The sequence below is a fragment of the Phascolarctos cinereus genome, unplaced genomic scaffold (genome assembly GCF_003287225.1).
Source record: "Phascolarctos cinereus isolate Bilbo 61053 unplaced genomic scaffold, phaCin_HiC Scaffold_3;HRSCAF=262, whole genome shotgun sequence".
Taxonomy (NCBI): Eukaryota; Metazoa; Chordata; class Mammalia; order Diprotodontia; family Phascolarctidae; genus Phascolarctos; species Phascolarctos cinereus.
In genome coordinates, this window is record NW_027555736.1 from 116185429 (window position 1) to 116208453 (window position 23025).

Consider the following 23025-nt stretch of genomic DNA (forward strand, 5'->3'; position numbering starts at 1 on the left):
CTATTCCCACTACCTGGCTCCCCTGACCATTCAGCAGAAGCATCAATGCAATGCTTCTCTTCCAACAGCAGGGCAGTTGTATTCTGGGAGAGGAAATCTACCGTGTGCTGAGCAAGGTACCACAAGTGTCCTCTTCCGCCTCCGTGTTTGGCAGTAAAACTTTCTTTTTATTACACTCACACCAGGCTTTCAAGTGTAAGGATGAATTATGGTAAAGCAAAGGTGCTGCTGTATTTAAGTAATAGCTTGAAACTTGGATACATAAAGAAGAGTTTCTTTTTTTAGATAGTGATTAATAAAAGTAAAACCAGTGACACCACTGAAAGATAGACTAGAATTCTTTTTATTTCATCTTTAGGTCAGATGTGAAGTTTTTATAAGAGTGAAGGTGCTGGAAGTACCTTTCCAGTGCACTGTCCAAATCCAACCCTGTAACCATTACCGAGGCAGTATCCTACAAAAGAAAAACAGAAAAGGCTCATGAATGAGACAACTAAGTTTGCTGTTGCAGTCAACCGCAAAGCAAGCTAATAAGTAAACTGGAAGATGAGATGTGTGCAAAGCAGCGATAATTTATTTGAAATTAAGCATTTTATGGAAAGTGTAGAAAGAATGCTGAACTAGGATTCAGGAGATTTGGGCAGTAACCATCACAAACTGTGTGACTTTAGGCCAAGTCACTTAGTATCCCAACATCAGTCTCCATCTGTTAAATGGAAAGGTAAATTATTTGATCTAAGGGACCTAAGGACCCTATGACCTCTTCAGATGAAAACTAAGATTCACAATACATAACAAATATCATATGACAAAAACTTGGGAGATGTTGAAAGAATATGAAGTAGTTTTTCTGCCTTCTAAATTCCCATGGTACTTACTTCAAGCTTCACTGTGTTATGGTTCTATAGTTTGTCCATATCCTATCTCCCTGACTCAACTGGAACTTCTTTGAGAGAAGAGACTATGTTTTCTTCATCTTTGTATTTCTCCAGTATTTTGTATAGTGCCTTGTAAATAATAAGTGCTCAGTAAATGTTAATATATTGACCACTAACAGGAATGAGTCTAACTCAGTTGAGCTTCTGGGGCAGGGTGAGGAACCTGTGGCCTTGAGGCCACATGCAGCCCTCTATGTCCTCAAGTGTGGCCCTCTGACTGAATCCAAACTTCACAGAACAAATCCCCTTAATAAAATGATTTATTCTATAAAATTTGGACTCAGTCAAAAGGCCACACCCAAGGACCTAGAAGGCCACATGTGGCCTCAAGGCTATAGGTTCCTCACCCCTGCTGGAATTTTGGAAAGGAAGGGATTTGTGGGAAGCTTCCTAACCAAGATAGGTATTTTCATATAGTTATCTCTGGATATATTAACCCTTGGGAAGGCAGCTAGAGGATCCATCTGAGTGTTTCCCCTTCTCTTGAGTGTACTGTGGGGTATAATTACACTTGGTACCTCCTGTTGGCTAGAGGTTAGCCTTCCAGCATAGGTGAAAATTTGATGATAAGGCCTTTCTAAGACAAGACTATGTTTTAATCCTGTGATATGGCAACTTTCTGAGAATGCTCTATCAAGCCCAGAATGTTTGCAAGCCCTAGACCTAACACAAGGACAGGGCTTAGTAGTAACAAGAACTGAAGTAAGTGTGAGATACACACTCTGCCCTCACAGTTTATAATCTAGTAGGAGAGTTAAGACTAATATACAAATAATTATACATGAAGCAGAATGTGATGTGTCATAAGAGAAGAATTCAGTGTGATGGGAGTTAAGAGGAAAGAACTGTTTTGGGCTGGGGACGATGTGGGAATTAGGAAAGGCTCTTTGGAGGAGTGGTGGCATTTGAGTGGAGCCACAGAGTGGTTGGGATTTTCACAGAATCACAGAATTTCTTAATTGTAAGAGACCTCATCTACACTTGCCATCTAGTCTGAGCCATGCCCTAATGGAAGAAAGTATCACCACACTTTCTCAGGTGAAGGGGAAAACTTGTAGGGACAGGAAGTAGACCTAGGTTTCAAAGGCTTAGAGAGGATCATGCTAAATGAGCTCTTATAAACTCAGATCCTTTTTTCACAACTGACAGGAAGAGAAACAGTGACCTGTAGTGGCTCATGGTGGAAATGGGCTAGCAGAGTTGGGCTTTAGGGTTTTTTTTATATATCATTACAACCTCCAAGCTTGTTTGGTAAAACAACATGTAGGTAAAATATTGCAAGTCAATTTTGGGAAGGTAGGAGAAAAAAAGGAAAGTTTAAGAATATTTGAGGATAAACCAGGAGGTAAAATAGGACAAAAGGATTTGGATTGGAACCTACTCCAGAGACTATGAAGTCCAACCCTTTTATTTCACAGATAAGAAAACTTGCAGCATAGAGAAGTTAATCAAATGGCTCCAAGCCACACAATTAATAAGGAGAAGAACTAAGACTCAAATAAAGATTCTTGGACTCCAAATCCAGTGCTTCTTCCCACTCAAATCATGCTAAAGTTCCAAGATGAGTCATCCAAGGCAGACCTAAAGATCTATCTTTTCTTCTTTGCTTTTTTCCTTTCTTTCTTCTTTCTTCCTAAAAATAGTCACAAAAGAAACACAAAACCAGAGGCAAAGAAGATCAGCCACTTACCCCTGATTTATCAGTAACCACTAAATTGGATAGAAAACTCCCTGAATGGCCACTATTTGATCAGACAGTGAATGAAAAAAAATCACTTTTTTGAAAACGAATTCTATACTCTCACCTTTGGACTATTTTTAAAGACATATTTTACCAGTAATACAAGAACAAAGAATACATCAAGGGCTAATTGGTGTAGATATTTTTAAAAGAAATATGGAATTATGCAAATAAAGTGACTAATAGTCCATTTATTAAAGTGTCCATATCTTTCAACTCAGAGATTTTACTGTTAGGCATATACCCCAAAAAGGGCACTGATAAAAAGAAAGTCCTTACATACACCAAAATAGTTATAGAACAACTTTTTGTGGAAACAAAGAACTGGAAATAAAGGAGGTGCCTCTGATGGGGGAATGGCTAAACAAACTGTGGTTCATGACTGTAATGTAATATTACTGTGCTATAAAAAAATGACAAATGATGAATGTAGGAAAGATCTACACGAACACATGCAGACTGAAGTAAGCAGAGTCAGAAAAACAATATGTACAATGGCCACAACAATGGAAATAGAAAGAACAAGCACCACAAAACAGCTGAAACCTAACGTTGCAACATTATAAAAACCAAACCAAACCAAATCAACAAGATTAGCCCTAATAAAGAGACAAGGAAATACTTCTTCCCCTCTCCATCGCCCCACCTTGCTCCATTGGGGTCCATGAGTGTGGAACACCGCACATAATGTTAGATTTATTCAATGTGTTGATTGGTTTTGCTGAAATTTTTTCTCTCTTCTTTCTTAAGAAAATGTCATAAGGGATAGCTCTATGGGAGCAAGAAACAGAAGGACACAAGTGGGAATGTAGGAGATTTTAAAAACAAAAGATATAAGTAAAAATCTATTTTTAAAAGAATGCCTATAGCCCAGTGCTGAGGGCACAGAGCCTTTAGGGTTTCCTGAAAAAACCAGAAACAGCATGATCAGGAGATATGGGGAGAGAGACCAAATGCCACTCATGAGACCCAAGAATTGTGAGGACCTGGATCGTACAGGACAGAACCACAAGTCCTAGAATCCACCATTTGGAAGGAGATCTGAGGTCAAGTAGCCCAGCTCCTAACTGAAACACAAAACTCCTCCACAACATTCCAGATAATCGGTGAACCAATTTCTGCTTGAATTCTTCCAAAAATGAGGAATTCATTACCTAATGAGGCAGTCCATTTCATTTTCAGACAGCTCTAGTTTTTATAAAGTACTTTCTTATATTAAATCAAAATCTTCTTCAATATAATTTATACACATTAACCCTTTTCTTCCCTCTGAGGCTAAGGAGAATAAGTCTTATATTCCTCTTCCACACGACAGTCCTTCAAATATTTGAGGATAGCTATTATATTTGTACCCTTTGCCCATCAAAGTCTTCTTTTCTCTCATACATCCCCCATTTTCTCCAACCTTTCCTCATCCAGCATGGATACAGTCCTTTTACTATCCCAAATAATTCTCTCTGGATACCAACAAATGAACAATTTTAAGACAAAGAAGCATTTATGAAACACTATATACTAAGCTCTGGGGACACAAATACAAAGGCTCCCTGTCCTTAAAGAGCTTACATTCTAATGGAGGAAAAAGGGAGGAAACAAGCATTTAGTAAGCATCAACTACGTGCCAAATAGTTAGGTGGTCCAATGTTTAGAGGGCTGAGCCTGGAGTTGGGAAGACTCTTCTTCCTGAGTTCAAATCTGGCCTTAGACATTTACTAGCTGTGTGACACTGGGAAAGTCACTTTACCCTGTTTGCCTCAATTTCCTTCTCTATAAAATGAGCTAGAGAAGGAAAGGGCAAAAGAATCTAGTATCATTACCAAGAAAATCCCAAATGGGGTCACAAAGAGTTGGACACTACTGAACAATGACAATAACACGTGCCAGGCACTACGCTAAGTACTTCACAAACATTATCTCATTTGATTCGGATAACCCTGTGAGGTAAGTGCTATTATCATTCCCATTTTATAAATGAGGAAACTAAGGCTGAAAGACGTAAAGTGCCTTGCCTAGGATCACAGCGTTAGTAAGTTTCTGAGGCTAGATTTGAATTCAAGCCTTCCCGACTCTAGGCTCAGTGCTCTGTTCACTGTGCCACCTGGCTGCCTCTAAGAGGGCAACACATGTAAGGTTAGGTAGCCAGGGAAGAGACTTAAGCCCCAATCTAGCAATTTCCCTCCTAAAATGTCATTCCCTAAATCTAACATAATATTCTAAATGAGATCTGACCAATGCATAGTATAAGGGGATTGACTATTCCTTTCCTGGTTCCGGACATTATATTCCTACGAACGCACTCTAAATTTATACTAGTCTTATTGTTACCACAGACTGTTGGCTCATACTGAGTTTTCAGTCGAATAATGTCCTAAGTCTTTTTCAGAAAGACCTCATGTATGTTTGACCTAAACCACCAATCTACCAAAAGGACCAATAGCATGATACAGTGTGAAAAGCACTGAACTTGAAGTCAGAGCCTCAATTTCCCCATCTGAAAAGGGGATTTCATGATCTCTAAAATCCTTTCCAGTACTAAACAATCTGTGGTTCTATTACTTTAAGTAATCACTATACTCAAATAAAATTGTTAAGTGGAAAGACTGCTTTCAGGCAACATTTAGTTTACCAAATAAACTACATAATAATTTAAGTGATATGACTGGAAAACTATTTAGAGAAAAATATATTAAACACAATCTTTCTTTTAAAAAATATATCTTTATTTCATTAAATATTTCCCAATTATATATTAAAAATTTTTAATATTCTTTTTTCAAATTTTGAGTTCTAAATTTTCTCTCTCCCTTTCAGCCTTCCCTCTTCCTTGAGAAGACAAGCAATTTGATATTGATTATATACATGAATCATAATATCTCTTAATCACTATTGAGTCCTGATACACTAGCTCAAATGAGAAGAAAATAATAGATCATTTAAAGTCAGTAGAAATTCTATCCCAAATTTAATAGTTCTCTAGGCTTTTCCAAGATGAGAAAAGTATTGAGCAAACCAGGCTGTCCAACATATCCTAGAATCATTTTCTTAAAAGACTATAATAGTATACACCAGTGACTCTAACGCCCTGGGCTCCGTATCCTGGCCTATGGCAATTCACCACAACCAATGCAAACTGGGCCACTCGAGAGGAAGTCTCTAAAGCATACATTTTCTGTTACCAAAACATTCATCTCCCTTTCAAAATCAATATCACATCCCGATTCTTTATCTTCCCAGATTCTTCTTCATTTCAGCCTGACACCAAGCTCTGTCGTCTATCACTCTGGTTTAAATCAAATTCACCAAGACAAAATTTCAAGAGACAAAGTTCTTTCTTGTTCTCTTGTTCAGTTTCATTATTTTTATGTCAGTCATTGTTGAATTACAATGCTCAGAAGATCCATTCCAGGGAAAATCCTATCAAGTAAGAGGTTTTGGGGGTTTTTTTGTTTGAAACACATTAATAATGTATCAAAATTACTAACTTAGAACAGCAGTTTTCTCTAAGACAGGGGAAGGATCCATATTACATAAGAAAAACTTTTCTTTGAACACTTTCATAAATCCTCCTGCATGGCAGGTAATTCCTAGACTGTTAAACTGGGTATTTTGAGAAAGCACTGACTCTTTCAGATCTTCAAGGCATTAGGAAGCCAATCATTAAACTGTGAGATACACATATTGGAAAGAAAACCCTACTTTTTGCAGGAAGACACGAAAAACACATTTATCTTGAGTTTAATGCCAAATCTGTTGCCACCTAATGACAAAGGACAGGAGGTAACAGCCACAGTGCCTCGATGAGTTGAGTTCTCTTGACCAGCTGGATGGCATAGCAGATACAGTGCTGGAAACAAAGACCCGAGCCCAGATGTTGTCTCAGACTCAGTCATTTAACCCCTCTCAGCCTAAATTTCTTTAGCTATAAAATGGGGATAATAATATCACCCTATGTCCCAGGGTTGTTGAGAGGATCAAATGAGAACATATGTAAAATGCATTACAAAATTTAAATTTAAAACATTATACAAATGTTGTTATTGTTCAGCTGTTTCAGTCATGCCCAACTTTCTGTGACCCCATTTGGGGTTTTCTTTTCAAAGATACTAGAGTGGTTTGCCTTTTCCTTCTCCAGCTCATTTTACAGATAGGGAAAATAAGGCAAACAGGGTTAAGTGACTTGCCCAGGGTGATACAGTTAGTTAGTATCTGAGGCTGGATTTGAACTCAGGAAGATACAAATAAATATTAGCTATTATTATTAACTAAAGATAAAAATAAAATTTAAAACTTCACCCTCTTGTTCCGGAATGTAATCATTTCTCCTTTGGTCAGGAGAAAAAAAGGTGATGGAGAGAGTCACTGACATTGACAATTGAAAAGCAAAAAGAAACAACATCCATAAAACTCTTTTTTAAAAGAAAAGTGATAAAATCACAGATTATAGGGCTGCAAAGAACCCTAGAAATCATTTAATCTTACCCCTTCATTCTTTAGGTAGGGAAACAGAGGTTCTGAGGTTTAAGTTTTGTTTGAGGTCACACAGCTAGTTAGTTGCAGAGTTAGGACAAGAATACAATCCTCTTGTCTTTCTTGTACAGTGTTTTGGGTTTTTGAGGCTGGGGGCATGGGTTGGTTTTTTTTTTTCCATTATTACCCAAACAGTGCCATGACTCATAAGCACGAAATTTTCACGCTTAAAAATATGGCCAGCCTAGTTCTCAAGGAGAAAAGTCCAAAGCTCCTCTCTCTGTATGGTCCCAGGGACTGTATTCTCACCACTTGTTTTCTTGAGAAAGATTGTCAGCTTGAAGGCAGTGACCATTTCCTTTTATGTCTTTGTATTCCCAAGGCACCTTACAAAGTAGATGCTTATTAAATAAGCCTATCACAGCTTGGCTTACAAACAAACGAGTCCCACTCAGCCTGGCAAAGGGGGGAAGCACTGATCTGAGATTTGAGAGAAGTGAGTTCTAATTTTGTCAGTGATAACAATTAGTTGTATGACCTTGAGTAAGTCACTTAGGAAGGTTTCAATTCTTTATCTGTAAAACAAAGGACCTGAAATTAGATCATCTCAAAGTCACTTCTGACTCGAATAAGCTATGAGGCAACAACGAGTAATAAGATTGATATGTCACTGCTGTTAGTTACCAGCCCACTGCTTCAGAGAGCTAATGAGTGGTGAAAGGCCCACAGGCAGGCGACAAGGGGGAAAAACAGAATGAAAGGAAATGGAAAATCCCCAAACTGGATAATAAACTCCTGAATAGCCAAAGTTGACTGTAGAATCATAGAAACGGAGTGTTGGAGGGGACATAAACTATAATAAACATGTCAAAAACAAAAACTCCAGAATGCTGCTATGACATAGAAAAGAGAATTATAAAACTAATAGGATTTTAGACATGCAAGGGGCATAAATTCATGCAGTTGAAGCTTTCTTTGAGGCACTAAAATGTTGTGCTTTTGTGGTTCTGTCAAAGCAATATAATAAGCTCTTTATTTTAGTCCACTAATTACATACTCTTACCTCGTCTACAAGTAAACCTCTTCCTGCAGGGATAGAAAGGCTACAATAATGACAAACTACAGCAAAATCGCATTTTTTATAAAATCCCCTTTTCATAGAAATGCTGGTTTTACAAAATGAAAAGGAATAGAAAAGAGGGGTGTGATAGGCCAAAATTCCCTCCCTTCCATAACATGTTAGATTAGTTTTTCCTTAAAAGGTGATAAAACTGTCCACAGGACTTGATTAACCAAGCCCCGAGTTGTATCTGTATGGACACAGGCTCCTGGTAGCCTTTGTCCACAGCAATGTGGGTTCTGAGGGGATAAAAAGGCCACCCATGTGGGGTCAAGGCCCTTTAGACTTGGCAAATGCCTCAAGATGGAATGAATCACCATACCCGCCCTGCTGACCAGATAGTCTCCATACAGAGATAAGAGGGGCTGAGTGTACCAGAGCTAAGTGCCAGAGTAATCCTCGCTGAATATCCTTTCTGTACTATGGCTACATAAATCTCCTTTCGTTCATTGCTGAATAACCTAGGAGTGCTTCATTTCATCCTAACATCCATCCTGAACTAAGCAGGTACCAGCCATACAGTCATACCCACCTATAATGAGGGGCCTAATGAAAATTATAGGCCTCCTAGGTTATTTGTAGTGAATTTCTGGATAGTCTTACTATTAATAATGAAAAACAGAAAAACACATTCAGTACTTTCCTTATTAAAACAGAATTTTTTTAGTAAAATTCTTAGTGTTATTTAGAAATAGTGTGATTCAGTCAATTAATTGCCTTGAACTCTAATCACTTGGCCACCTTATCCTTACAGGACAGAGATGTGCCCTAATAATCTTAACTTCCTTTTTAATATTCCATTAATTCATCTAAAGCCTTCTAAATTTAACTTTTATGTGTTTATTTTCACTTACATATCATTTTGACAGAAAGGAACTGAAAAATTCATTTAAGTTGCAGAACTTAGAACTGAAAGGGGCTTTAGAACAAGGGTCAGCAAACTACAGCCTGTGGGTCAAATCCATCCTGCTGCCTGTTTTTGTAAGAATGGCTTTGACATTTTTAAAGTACAACTTTTAATTTAATTTAATTTAAATATAGTTTGCCAACCCCTGCATTAGAGATCATCTGACCCAACTCCCTCATGGGGCAAACAGATGAAGGAAAGGAGACCTAGCACAGTGAAGTTACATATGGAAGGTCACAGTAAGTTAATGGCAGAGCAAGGACAGGGAGCCAGGTCAGTTGTCTTTCCACATTACGACACACTACACTCTCTATGAAAAACAGAGTGGGAAGTGATATTTCCAAACCATTCAAAACTGCTTTAGAATCAAGGGATAAACATGAAGCAAATAATACAAGCCATCCCTTTCCTGCTCATATATTACTGCAGATGTTATATCACTGTTATGATTATTTAGCGGCTGTTTAAAAAAAAACAACAAAACACTTTGTTCCTCAAGCACAGATACTGTGGAAAAGAAAACAAGCCTGCAAATATAGCTGTCTAAAAGGTCAATAATGGAATACTGGGTGGAGAACGGGAAAGGGTAGAACTTTTGCAGTGATAAGAATGATCATACAAGTGCATGACAAAAGATCTGGCACTAATAAATACTTGTTGACTTGACTTGGCAACATATGGAGGGATCAGGGTGTTCTTACCTGTTATAATGACTTCATCTCCATCTTGCAGAAATTTTCGGGTCTGCCCATTCCCAAGATCAACAACTTTAGTTCCCCGCCACGATAATTCCAACATGGACCCAAAGTTTTCAGGATTCTTAACAATGGAAATTGGGAACAGGAATAGAAATACCATTTGTTAGGCAGAGTCACTTACATATAGAAAGTGCTTAATAAAAGCTGACAGAATTGAGTACTTCTTTATTGATAATAATAGGTATGGTTCACACTCAGGGATCACTGGACTTCCTACAAATCAAAGTCACTGATTTGCCCTAGAAGGGGAGCCCCTTGGTACACTCTCATCGAAATCAGATCCTTTTATTGAACGGGATCATATCATTTAGACCTAGAAGCAACCTTAGGTATCTTTTTGTCACAAGATGAAACAGAGAGTCAAAGACCTGATCATCAACACATCCTGTATTAACTCGATCCTTAGGGATGGAGAAGTAAGTGTTCACACTTGGCGTTCTCTTATTTTCGGGAGATTGGCGTATCATAAACTGGATTTCTCATAGGGCTACTGAATAGAGTATGTGAGATAATGTCATAGAAGCGCTCTGTAACCTGAAAAGCACTCTGTGGCTCTTTCTTTCTTTCTTTCTTTTTTCTTTTTTTAAGTGGGGTGTATGGAAGGAAAAGTCCCATTCTTTGGACACTCTCACAAGTCATGACAACAGCAACAACAACAAACATTTATAAAGCACTTACTATGTGCTAAGCACTTCACAATTATCATCTCATTTGATCTTCACAACAACTCCAGGAGGTAGGTGCTATTATTATCCCCCTTACCCAGGGTCACATAACTAATAAGTATCTAAGGCCAAATTTGAACTCAGGTCTTCCTGAATGTAAGCCCAGTGCTCTATCCACTGTGCCACCTAGCTGCCCCACATAAAAGCATTATAACCCCTAGTTTACAGATGAGGAAACTGAGGCTAAGGAGTAAAGCAACTTATCCAAGTGAGCAGATAGCAGAGGTGGGATTAGAGCTAATGTGCTCCACTTCCTAGTCTGGTATTTTTTCTACTGTAACATACTCTCTCCCATTATACTCTAGAGGCTGCAGTTAACCAAACACATTCAGTTTAACATCCTCAATTTGCAATGTTCCAGAACAAGTGCAGAAGACAGTGTGGTACAGGGTAAAGAGTCCTAAATTTGGGAGCTGGAAGATCTGGATTCAAATCCTGGCTATTCTCCTTTCTTCCCTGTGTGACCCTGTGATCTGAATAAGGGCAAGTCACTCATAATCTTTGAGCCTCAATTTCCTCATCTGTAAAATAAAAGTGTTGGATGAGATGACTTCTAAAATCTTTTTCAGTTCTAAATATATAATCTTTTATCACTTAACCTTGTTAAACTTCTGTTCCTACATTTGCCATATGGTATTAGGAAAGAAAGAAAGAAAGAAAGAAAGAAAGAAAGAAAGAAAGAAAGAAAGAAAGAAAGAAAGAAAGAAAGAAAGAAAGAAAGAAAGAAAGAAAGAAAGAAAGAAAGAAAGAAAGAAAGAAAGAAAGAAAGAAAGAAAGAAAGAAAGAAGGGAGGGAGGGAGGGAGGGAGGGAGGGAGGGAGGGAGGGAGGGAGGGAGGGAGGAAGGAAGGAAGGAAGGAAGGAAGGAAGGAAGGAAGGAAGGAAGGAAGGAAGGAAGGAAGGAAGGAAGGAAGGAAGGAAGGAAGGAAGGAAGAAAAAGTGAGCAGCTAGATGGTACAGTGGACAGAGTGCTGGGCCTGGAGTTGGGAAGACTCACCTTTGTGAGTTCAAATCTGACCTCAGCCACTTACTAGCTGTGTGACCCTTGGTAAGTCATTTAACCCTGTTTGCCTCAGTTTCTTCATCTATAAAATGAGCCAGGGAAGGAAATGGCAAACCACTCTAGTATCTTTGCCAAGAAAACCCCAAATGTGGTCATGAAGAGTCAGACATGACTGAAAATAACATTAGCAAAAAGATACCTAAGGTCACTTCTAAGTCTAAATTATATGATTCTATTCAATAAAAGGATCTCATTTTGATGGAAGTGTACCAAATATATGCGCTATCAGACAAATGCTAGCATTTTTAAGAGCCTGTGACTCTTCAGGTGCTTCAAAATCTGACCTACCAATGCACCCCCTGTGTCATCCACCCTGTTGATGCAGGACCACTGGGCCCTTCCATTTATTTGGTGGAACCTGTAAGTGCTACCTCCCCCAATTAGAATGTGATCTCCTTGAAGACAGAGGTCATCTTACTTTTCTATTTGTATCTCTAGGGCTTGGCACAAAGTAAACTCTTAACTATGCTTTTTCATTCATTCACTCAAAGAGGCACACAGGTGAAGAAGGAGGAAGGTCTATGGCAAGAATACCAAGGCCAATTTTGCTCTGTTCCTTCCTATCTCATTTGCTGCAACCTGGAAGACAATAGGACAGGAGCATCACAGTAAGGATTCCATCATTGCCTTATGATACTCTTCCCTGAACCACTAAATCCATCTTATGTCATCATGACACCTTTTTTTTTTCCTGTCATTTGGATATGCAACCATATCCTAGACTCAGAGGTGCGCTGAAGGCAGCTCATGCTGGCTCCTAAGAGCCTATTGTTAAACTTTCAGTGTGAGCACTTGCAACTCAGAAATCAGCAAATGTTACAAATCAAGGGTTGATTTACTGTTTTGTTCGTTGTCTAGACTTAAGAAAGGGATAGAGAAAATGTGAATAATGCAGAACATACTTAAAAATGTGTCATGCATACATTTCTTTTTCTGGAGAGCCAGTTGTTAAGTATTTAGCAAGACATCCTTGCCTACACTCCAAGTGTTTAACACATTGTTATTTACACCTGAGAATCCTTTGTATGTACATAATACTAGAACAAATATCAGAGTTAATGAAGCATAGGATCTTAAAGCTGGAAAGGAACTCAGAGGTTAAGTAGCTCAATATCCTCATTGTTCAAATGAGAAAACAGGAACCTAGAGAGGTTAAGAAGCCTCATACAGCTAGGAACAGGGCCAAGACTAGAACCGAGAATTCTTGACTCCAGTTTAAGGACTCAAACCAGTGCAACTCTTATTTATAGACCATGAGGAAGAAGGACTTAAGTAATCTGTAAAATGAGGGGACTGAACTAAATGACCCCCAAAATCCTTTTTAGTTATAATCCTATGATCCTATGATTGGTGCATTGATCAGGTTTGAAATATAAGTTGCACTGTCCTAATATGATGCATAAGTCATCCATTTTAGGCATTATTGAGGTTCTACCACTCAATAAATACCCAGAATGAGGGGCTCATGGAAGAAGGCAAAGAGGATCAAAAAATCTTGAAGCACATTACAAAGGGATAGCAGTTCGTTATTAAGTACAAGTAAGCTAAACTCCAAGTAGTACAGAATATGAACTATGGACTGTATCCAAAATGAAAAGCAGTACTTAAGCCCTGGAATAATTCTACAAGCATACAGATAAGTAGGCAAACCATTACAAATGGAGTTGTTAGCCCAAAGTAACAGAGAGGCATCATGTACTTCTTAGACAGGATGGTGGATGTGATTAAGAAAGAACTAAAACATATTCTGGATTCTGAGATTATAAAATCAAAGTAAACTTTCAGGGCACTCAGTTCCCACAAGAAAAGACTGTGCTTTGGGTCAAGGCTATCAAGATATGACCAACTGTCCAATGAAAATCTTTAAAGGAGTTCACAATTATAAAAGATTGCATAATGTACCCTGCAAATCTCTATTTACAAAGAGTAAATACAAAACATGACGAGTTTCTTCTGACTGGTCTAAATCCTTGGAACTAACTCCAAGGGTCTGGTATCCTTACAGCAAATAGGGAAAAATGAACAAACTATGTCAATATTCTTAACACCCCTTGGTGCAGGCAAACATTTTTCCTTACCCTATGGGAGTAAGGTCTCTTCCACCTCCCAGGCTGATGGACACAGGATACATGATCCAACACTAGAGACAGCCTTCTAAAGAAGCATACCCCCCCATCACCCCAAAAGAATTTGGGTCCCATTTGTTTGAGGGGGGAATGATGGGGTTGGGATCTGGACCTCAGAAAGGAAAAACTCTGGACTTTCCCACATGGCCGAATCTCTGTAGTTCCCCTGAGGCTGTAATCCCATCAACTAGCCTTTCATTGTGGCTACACCCAATCTCCCAATTCTGCTACCCTTAACCTAGCCTAGCCCTCCATTTTCTTACCTCCCTATGGCCACTTCCCACTTTTAATCCTAGCTAGGCTCCATTGTCCCTTGGCCATGTGGTCCAAGTCCCTTGCTTTCTATTACCTCACAGTTCCCCCCTGCCCCAAGACTACTTGGCCATTCCTGGATCCCTCCCACAGTCTTTCTGTGTATAAGGTCCATCTTGTCTCCATTAAGATGCTCTGATTCTTATAATCTAGCCACTGCTCAGATTTTTACAATCTAGCCAACAGCTCACAGATGCTCAGATTCCTTAAGAGTCTGGCTAACATGGAGGATCTTTAATAAATCTTGTTTTTGGCTGACAAAAAAAAAAAAACAAAAAAAAACAAAAAAAGAAGCATACCCTAAACATGTACCCTAAATAAGCATGGCAGTGGCTCATCTCAGAATAACAACATTGGTATGACTCAACGTTCTTTTCTTCTTGCCTATGTCATCTAATAATCATCCCTCACATGTGCACAGCCTAAGGGCAGCTATATGGCGTGGTGGTTGGAGCACCAGCCCTAAAGTCAGGAGGACCTGAGTTCAAATTCAGCCTCAGACCAAACACTTGATACTTACTAGCTGTGTGACCCTGGGCAAGTCACTTAACCTCAATTGCCTAAAAACAAATAAACAAAAAAAAAACCCAGAAAGTACATGTGCATAGCCTTTTATAATTTTCAAAGTACTCTAATATATCTAATCTCATTTGGTCTTCACAATTACTCTGTGACAGGGATAATAAATGTCCCCATTGCATAGATGAAGAAATTTGGGTTCAAAGAGATTAAGAACTGACCAGCAGAGCTGGCCATAGTACTCAGACTATCCAACTTTCAGTTCTATACTCTATTATACGCTATCACCAGAGTAGCTGATTAAGGACAATGTCTAGGAACTGTTTCCTCCTCATGGGTCGTTTTAAATTTTCAAAATCATTTGTTTATTATTAAGTCTTCTTTAAAGAGATGAAAAAGATTTTGTTGGGGTTGTTTTTTCTTCTAATCCTCATATCAAATAGAATTCCATACTTATTATACCAGAAACAGAGTAGACATCAGTGAGTCATGTACACATCCAAGGTCACAGGTCACAGAGGGAAAGAATCAAATGAGATAATGGATATAAAAAATAAATAGATGTAAAAAGATAAAGGATATAAAAAGATACAAAAGCTTTGAAACCTTCAAAGCACTCAATGAATGTTAACTGTTATTACTGTTATCATCTGAATCTAGAAGAAAACTGAAGAGAACCAATAAGAATGACCTGTGAGGAGATAAGGAATGGTAAAGGATATGTATAGAAGCATCGTTTTGAGGGTAAGTCCAAGACCATCCAAATGTCTCAGGCGGACTGTTGTTTGATGGACAGCTGCCACAGCCACCTAATACTCACAGGCCCACTGATGGTCCCAGATGCCAAGAGATCCCCGGGTTGGAGGTTGCAGCCATTGACAGTGTGGTGAGCAAGCTGCTGCTTCATCGTCCAGTACATGTGCTGAGAGGAAGAGGAGAGATGTGTAAGTCGGGAAGGGAGCACTCTTAAGACCTTGCTCTTCACCCAACCCTTTCCATTTTCCTTAGCACCCATCACTTTCCATTTTCCTCAACAGCACAAGCTTGCTAAAGCTGACCTGACCAATCAAGCACTTTCAGAGTCTAAGAGCAGTACAGTGAGAATCAAAACTGCAGCATGGTCCAGTGGGCAAAGGGATTCAACCAGGAGGTAGTTCCCCTAACAGGCAGTTCCCCAATCTGAGGCTTCATAGACTTGTTCCTATTCAAACAGGATCCTTTTTACAACTTCCCCAAGAAAATGACTGCCCATCCTCTAATCTTGTATACGTCTTACTTACTCTCCTATCTGCCTTTATGGATCCCAGTTCCCTCATTTAATCTGCAGCAGCCTTCACAACACATCCTCTACCAATTCAAATTGATCCCATCTTCCAAAACATTACTCAAAATTCACCTCCCAGAAGCTTTCAAGATTAACGGAGACCCGTTAGTGACAGAACGATACCAAGGAATTTTTGCACTAGGGACCAGTTAAGAGAACACAGGGTGGAGAGAGCTCACAATGTAGGCACTAGGGGAAAGAAGCACTTGTCTGAGATATTGGATAGTTTCCACACTACTTAAGGACTGACCACTGATGGGAAGGGAGGGGCTAGGGCAGGAAGCATGCCCAGGGATAGTGCTTAATCACCTTTAGGATCAAATATATAACCTTGGTTTGACATTCAAGGCCCTCCACAACAAGCCCCCTCTTACCTTTCCAGTCTTCTTATACCTTACTCCCTTCCCCCCTGCCCCTACACATACACACACACACACACACACAGCCTCTGCTGTTCCTTCAACAAGATATGTCACCTCCAGACCAGGCATTTTCCCTGGTTCTCCCTTCCTAGAATATGATTCATCCTCACCTCTACCTCCTGGATTCCTTGGCATCCTTCAAGTCCCAGCTAAAATCTCATTTTCTATAAGAAGCCCTTCCTGATCCACTTAATGCTAGCTTAATAAATGCTAATTGTTTGACTGACTAAATTGTGGTCCCCAGGGACAAAGCTCCAGTTGTCCCACCCTAGGTGTACCCTGCCACTAAATTCACTGTTCTGTGACCCCTCAGTTTGCAAAAGATTCACCTTAAGTGATGTGCATGTCACTTTGTAAATATTCACAAACCTTTTCCATGTTTATGGGGCTTTTCTCACCCAATTAGACTGTAAGCATCTCTTAGGCAGGATCTCTTAGATCACTCACTCTACCACCTTCAACTACATTCAATACAGTTGTCAAATGATTCATTCATTACCCTGTGAAAAGCCATAAAAATAAGCTCAGGCCCAGAACCAAAAGAACTCAAGGTGAGTTAAAGGGAAGTCAGGCAGCAAGAAAAACAAAGGCATCAAGGCACACTCAGGCCAGACCACCCAGAAAGACCTGATGTCAGCAGCAATTTGCTCCTGTTGCTTTTAATTAAGAGCTTCCAATATCGCATAGGGGCCACTAGGTGGTGCCATACTGCACAGAGTGCTGGGCCTGGGATCAGGAAGACTCATCTTCCCGAGTTCAAATCTAGCCTCAGACACTAACTACCTGGGTGACCCTGGAAAATTCATTTAACCTTGTTTGCCTCAGTTCCTCATGTGTAAAATGAGCTGGAGAAGGAAACAGCAAACCACTTTGTCAAGAACCTCAAAAGGGGTCACTGAGAGTTGGACACAACAAATTATCTCCTACCACTAAGAGACATGATTATTAATAACCAGTGATTTGGGGAGATCCTTTCTCTATAGTCCTCATTTCAAAGTTCAGTCTCTTGAAGGACATTACTGATAATGAAATTGAATAACTCTACTCAATCTTGGTCAGACCCCACCCAACTTTACAAGAAATGTAATCCCACTGTGTTCCATTCAGGTATGGGTAGGGATAAATTCTTTGATTAGATGGCCCAAGGCTGGAGGTAATTTATAAGTAAATGACATCATCAAAATTCACTAGAATAGGTCCAGCCTCTCATGGTAACATTCATTCTCTCTCATTACTTGCTAACCAATCAGAGTTGATCGGTTACAGGAACACCCACTTTTTCAAGCCCATATAAGCCATGATTGAGCCCAAGCCATGAGGGTCATTGGCCTCTTTTATCAAAATTCTAGCATTATTAATAAAATGACTAATTACCCAGAAATTGTGTCTATAGAGCTTTTTAAACGTCACACCATCATGCTTCTTGTTACTTCAAGGGAATGGGACACTGAAAAATGGGGAGCACTTTGGTGAGACCAGACCAAAAAGCACATGTCTTAAGAAAGTCAAACTGATAGGAGGAAACCTTTCAGAGATGCACCAGAAAAGGAGCCCCGTGCCAGGAGCCCAGGACAGCACCCAACTAGAAGGGAAAGAGATGGAAAATGTGTTGGTTCCCTAGAAAGGAACAATGTCAGAACACTTCCTCTTCCCAAATACAGTATCATTCCTTGAGATGGGAGAGTGGGGTGATGATAATCCAGGCTTTAAATGAAATAACCTAACAGGGATTCATAACCTGGAGCCTGTGAATTTCTTTTAAAAAGTATTTTGATAACTATTTCAATGGAATTGGTTTTCTTTCTGATCCAACGTATCTTATTCTTCGTATATAAAATTATTTTGAGAAGGGCTCTATATGTATCACCAGACTGCCAGTGGGGCCCATGACACCAAAAAGATTAAGCAGCCCTTGCTCTAAGAGTGCACTCTCAAGGAAAGATGGAATATGTTCCAAAATCCTAGTCACTGAGTGTGATTTACATTAAGCATTTACTTTCCTTGGGGGAAAAAAAATCAATGAAACTACACCCATGTATACACATTTCTCTAGGAGCAGCAAAGAGAGAAAAGTCACTTTACAAGCTGGAGGGCAAGTTTTTCTGTGAAGAGCCCAGGGCAGAGTCTAAGCATGAAACCGAGGCACATCTAGGCATGCCAAGACACTGCAGCTCCATCTACCACATTTGCCCATGGGGTTTATCAATCTAATTCAGATGCTGATGCAACTGGTGGGCTGCTCTTAGGCAGGAAAGCAAAAGCCTCATCTTCCAGGGGATCCCTGTAAACCATAACCCACAGTTTAGTGCTTCTCTGTCTTTCCAGCATTTGAGATTATCTCATGACTCCCTTCCTGATGCACGATTGGTTTACATGCTATGCTTCTCCTGCCAGACCTTTCTGATTTCTTGGCCTTTCCTCACATCCTTCCCTCTTCTCCTCAACCCCTATAACTCCTTCCCCATAACCTCTGCCTATTGAAATGCTGCCCATCCTTAGAAACCCAGGTCACAAGCCACCTTCTCCAGAAAGTCTTTCTTGTTCTCCTAGTTAGAACTGATCTTCCGCCCTTCTCTATCACAAAGCATTTTGAAACTGTCTTGGCCTGGTGGGCAGAGCCAAGATGGTGGAGTAAAAGCAGTGACTTGCTTGAGCTCTCCCCCAAACCCCTCCAAATACCTGTAAAAAATGGCTCTAAACAAATTCTAGAGCAGCAGAACCCACAAAACGACAGAGTGAAACAAATTTCCAGCCCAAGACAACCTGGATGGTTGATTAGAAAGGTGTATCACGGGGTTGGGAGAGAAACACAGTTCAGCGTGGGCATGCAGGCAAAGACCAGGCCTCAGCGAACTTGGAGCAGACCTCAGAGGACTGAATCACAGGTGGCTGTGGTGGTTTCCAGACTTCTCAACCCACAAATGCCAAAGACAACTTAGAAGGTCAATAAGAAAGGTCTGTGACCTCAGTGACAGAGAAGCTCAGTCCCAGCCCCAGTCTCCGCCAAGTTCCGGGGTGGCCACTGCTTTCGGAGCTTGGCCCACAGATGGAGAGGGAATTCAGTGGCTGATCAGAGGAGGATTGCAGGGATTTCTTTGCTGGTGCTGAGGAAACTGTCTTGGCTTCTTGCTATATACTATTCTATAATATAGTTATTGTTTAGTTTTTGCTGAATTGCGTGTTTGTATGTCTGGTGCTAGAGTTCAAGTAAGATGAGAGCTGGGAATGTATTCCAATTGTTTCTATATCCCACTCAGGGCTTAACCCATTGCTTTGCATAGTCTTAATAATTGCTATTGCTTTGCGTAGTTCCTTATAAATCTCTGTTGATAGAATGAGTCTAAAACATAGAAACAGGATATGGTCCAAAACCTTACCTTAAAATTAGATCTGCATATTGTAGCTGGCTGGTTCATTCCTTCCCCTACATAAAAAAAAAAAACAACCAGGAATATCATTGGTAAATTGGTTTGGGGCACCTAGGCATTGGTAATACTGTTCCTGGAGTTAGGAAGACTCATCTTCCCAAGTTCAAATCTCATCACAGACATTTATTAGCTGGGTAACCCTACGCAAGTCACTTAAACATGTTTACCTCAGCTTTCTCATCTGTAAAATGAGCTGTAGAAGGAAATGGCAAATCACTCCACTATCTTTGCCAAGAAAACCCCAAATGGGGTCACGAAGAGTCAGATACGACTGAATATACTTGGTAGGAAATTGGCTTGCTTTCAAGAATAGTGGTTGTGGTGTGTGTGTGTGTGTGTGTGTGTGTGTGTGTGTGTGTGTGTGTGTGTATCACCATATCATTTGTCCTCTTAGAGCAAAACATCCTTTTTTAAACTCAGTGGAAAATCCTAGGCAAGCTGATCAACCTTTCAGAGAGAACATCATGGCACAGCTGAAAGAATACTGGATTTGAAGAAATGGCCCTGAATTCAAACCCTAATTCTGACACTATTTGTGTGTCCTTGGACTGAATCTCTATGGACTTCAGTTTTCTCATTTTTAAAATGAGAAGTTAGGATTAGATGCTCTCTAAGATCCTTTCCAGCTCTGAAGCTATGATCACTTTCCTCAACACTAAAGTGAGCTAATTAGCATAGAAGGTCTCTATGGACTCTTGTCTCCCCTCTCCACCCAGCTGCCAGAGATCACTCATTCTTAAAAGCATAGGTCTGATCATGACAATCCCCTGCTCAGTTAACTCCACTGGCTCCCTACCACCTTTAGAATCAAATACAAACTTCTCTGTTTGGCATTTAAAGCCCTTCCCAATCCAATTGGCCTTCTTGCTCTTCCTCACATAGGCATTCCATCTTCTGACTCTATACCTTTGAGCAGAGAAACTGTCTTTCTGCCTCCTCATCATTGCCTCTCTGAATCTCCAGTTTCCTTAAAAGCTCAATTCAAGCACCATCTCTTGATGGTGCCTCCCCTCCAAATGGCCTTCTATTTATTTTGTATATAATTACCTTTGTACATGTTGTCTGCCCTGATAGACTATAAACACCTTGAGGACAGGAATTTTTTCACTTTTTGTCTCTGTATCCTCAATACCTAGCACAGAGTCTTAACATATTATACATGCTTAATAAATGGTTCTTGATTGATTGATTTCCTTTCTAAAAATCAGTGACTAGGGGGCAGCTAGGTAGTGCAGTGAATACAGCACTGGCCCTGCAGTCAGGAGGACCTGAGTTCAAATATGACCTCAGACACTCAACACTTACTAGCTGTGTGACCTTGGGAAGTCACTTAACTCCATTGCATAGCCCCCCTCCCAAAAAAACATAAATCAGTGACTGATTAAATAACATTCTTCCAACTGACAATACAATATGGTATGAAGGAGAGTCTACTACTGAAATGATCGTGCAGTGTTCTGATGGTAAAATTCAGTTACTTAATATGTAAAAATCAGAATTACATTAATTCAGGAAACTGGGGGTGGAGTATTAGCAAAGGGATAGTAGGACAAGCAGGATGCAGCTGCAAATGACAGCAAGTTCAATAGTTTGTCCTGATTCTGCTACACTGACATATTATGGAAGGGTTAAGGATTACCTGCAAGCCACTGAGCTGAGCCCAGCACAGTGCCACACACTGAGAAGACATTTTTCACATGTACATTGAGCTGAATTTAATTGAATTCTTGGGCGATTTTAATTTCAGAGGGAGGCCAGAGCAGTAATACCATATTCAACTGACTTCCCAAAGTTAACTTTTCACCGTGGAGTGGAATCAGCTCCCCCTTACTTGGTTTAATGGGCAAATCAGGGGGGCTGTTCTCCTGCCAACAGCTTTGTCCTGGGAAGAGGCCAATACCTTTGAACTGAGAATCATAAGGCACAAAAGGAGGTGGGAAAGAACAAAAGTACAGGGGGTGTGCAAAGTACAAAAGAGAGGGTAGCCAGGAAAATAAGGTAATGATGCACGAGAGAGGAAAGAATGCCGACTTGGCGTTGAAAATGGCACTAGGCTTTTTACTTATAGGTTTTCTACTAAACAAACACCTTGAGTTTAAGCAGCAGGAAGCTCTGAGCTGTACCGCCTCCCTTGGCCCAATCCCGGAGCATTCCCAGTGGAGAAGAGGGAGAAAACATATGGCACAGCAGAAAGAACACTAAACTTCAAAGCAAAGGACCTAGGTTCAAATCTCAATTCTTCAACTTATTATCTACATGACCTTGGACAAGCTAATTATTTTCTCTAGTCCTCGTTTATTAAATAAAGGGGTTACAGAATGAGATAACCTCAGCTCTAGATCTATGACAGGAGAATATCAAGGGTCACACATTATAATGGTAGGGTAAGGGGGTGGGAACTGTCTACATTTTAGATTTCTGGCTATTATAGCTTAGCTGTGCCATGTCCCTCTGTCACCTCCACAGCTTCCACCATTTGGGGGCAGACAACTTAACTCTACCTGCCATCCTTAAACCCACCGGTGGAAGCAGCTGTGATCAGGCAGCCCGTCCCATCTCCTCTGATAGAGGATAGAGTGTTGAAAAAGGAGATCAACCCTCCCAAAGCTTGGCTTCCAACCCAGCACAAGTACACGAAGTACCTTTCAAGGCAACAAAGAGGTTGATGTCAAACGTATAGGGCTCTTCATGACAGAGGTAAGGCAGAGGCTTAGGATCCTATAAGGGAACATGTAACGTAAGTTTTAGTTCATGACAAATTTCTCAGTCCCATCATCATCACATTTACATACATATTTATGTAGCACTTTAAGGTTTGCAAAGCACTTTACAAATATTATCTTAACTCATGTACCCTGGAAAGTAAGTGCTACTCTTACCCCAATTTTTTAGAGATGAGGAAACTGAAACAGAGGTGAAATGACTTGCTCAGGGCAATATAACTAATAAGTCTCAAGCCAGATTTGAACTCAAGTCTTCTGACTCCAGGTCCAGTGTTCTATCCCCTGAGCTGCCCCTAATTCAATTATTAAGTGTCTATACTATATGCAAGGCACAGGGCTAGGAACTGGGGAGATAAAGACAAAAATCAAAATGGTTCCTGCCCTCAAGAAGCTTACATTCTACAAAGTTAGAACTTTCTTCAAGATCATGCTTGGAAACATCCTTAACCTTAGA

The 23025-nt window shown here is 40.0% G+C and overlaps 1 protein-coding gene across 1 annotated transcript in view; it reads right to left on the reverse strand.

Moving 5' to 3' along the window:
• Positions 1–327: 327 nt before the first annotated feature.
• FAH (fumarylacetoacetate hydrolase) overlaps positions 328–23025 on the reverse strand; it is a 58678-nt gene continuing 35980 nt past the window's right edge. Inside the window, exons 10-14 of the mRNA XM_020965809.2 lie at positions 22491–22566; positions 19798–19844; positions 15495–15596; positions 9875–9992; positions 328–454 (exon numbers count right to left, since the gene is read on the reverse strand). Coding sequence (XP_020821468.1) covers positions 375–454; positions 9875–9992; positions 15495–15596; positions 19798–19844; positions 22491–22566 — 423 coding nt within the window. The 3' untranslated portion in view covers positions 328–374. The remainder of the gene's footprint in view (positions 455–9874; positions 9993–15494; positions 15597–19797; positions 19845–22490; positions 22567–23025) is intronic.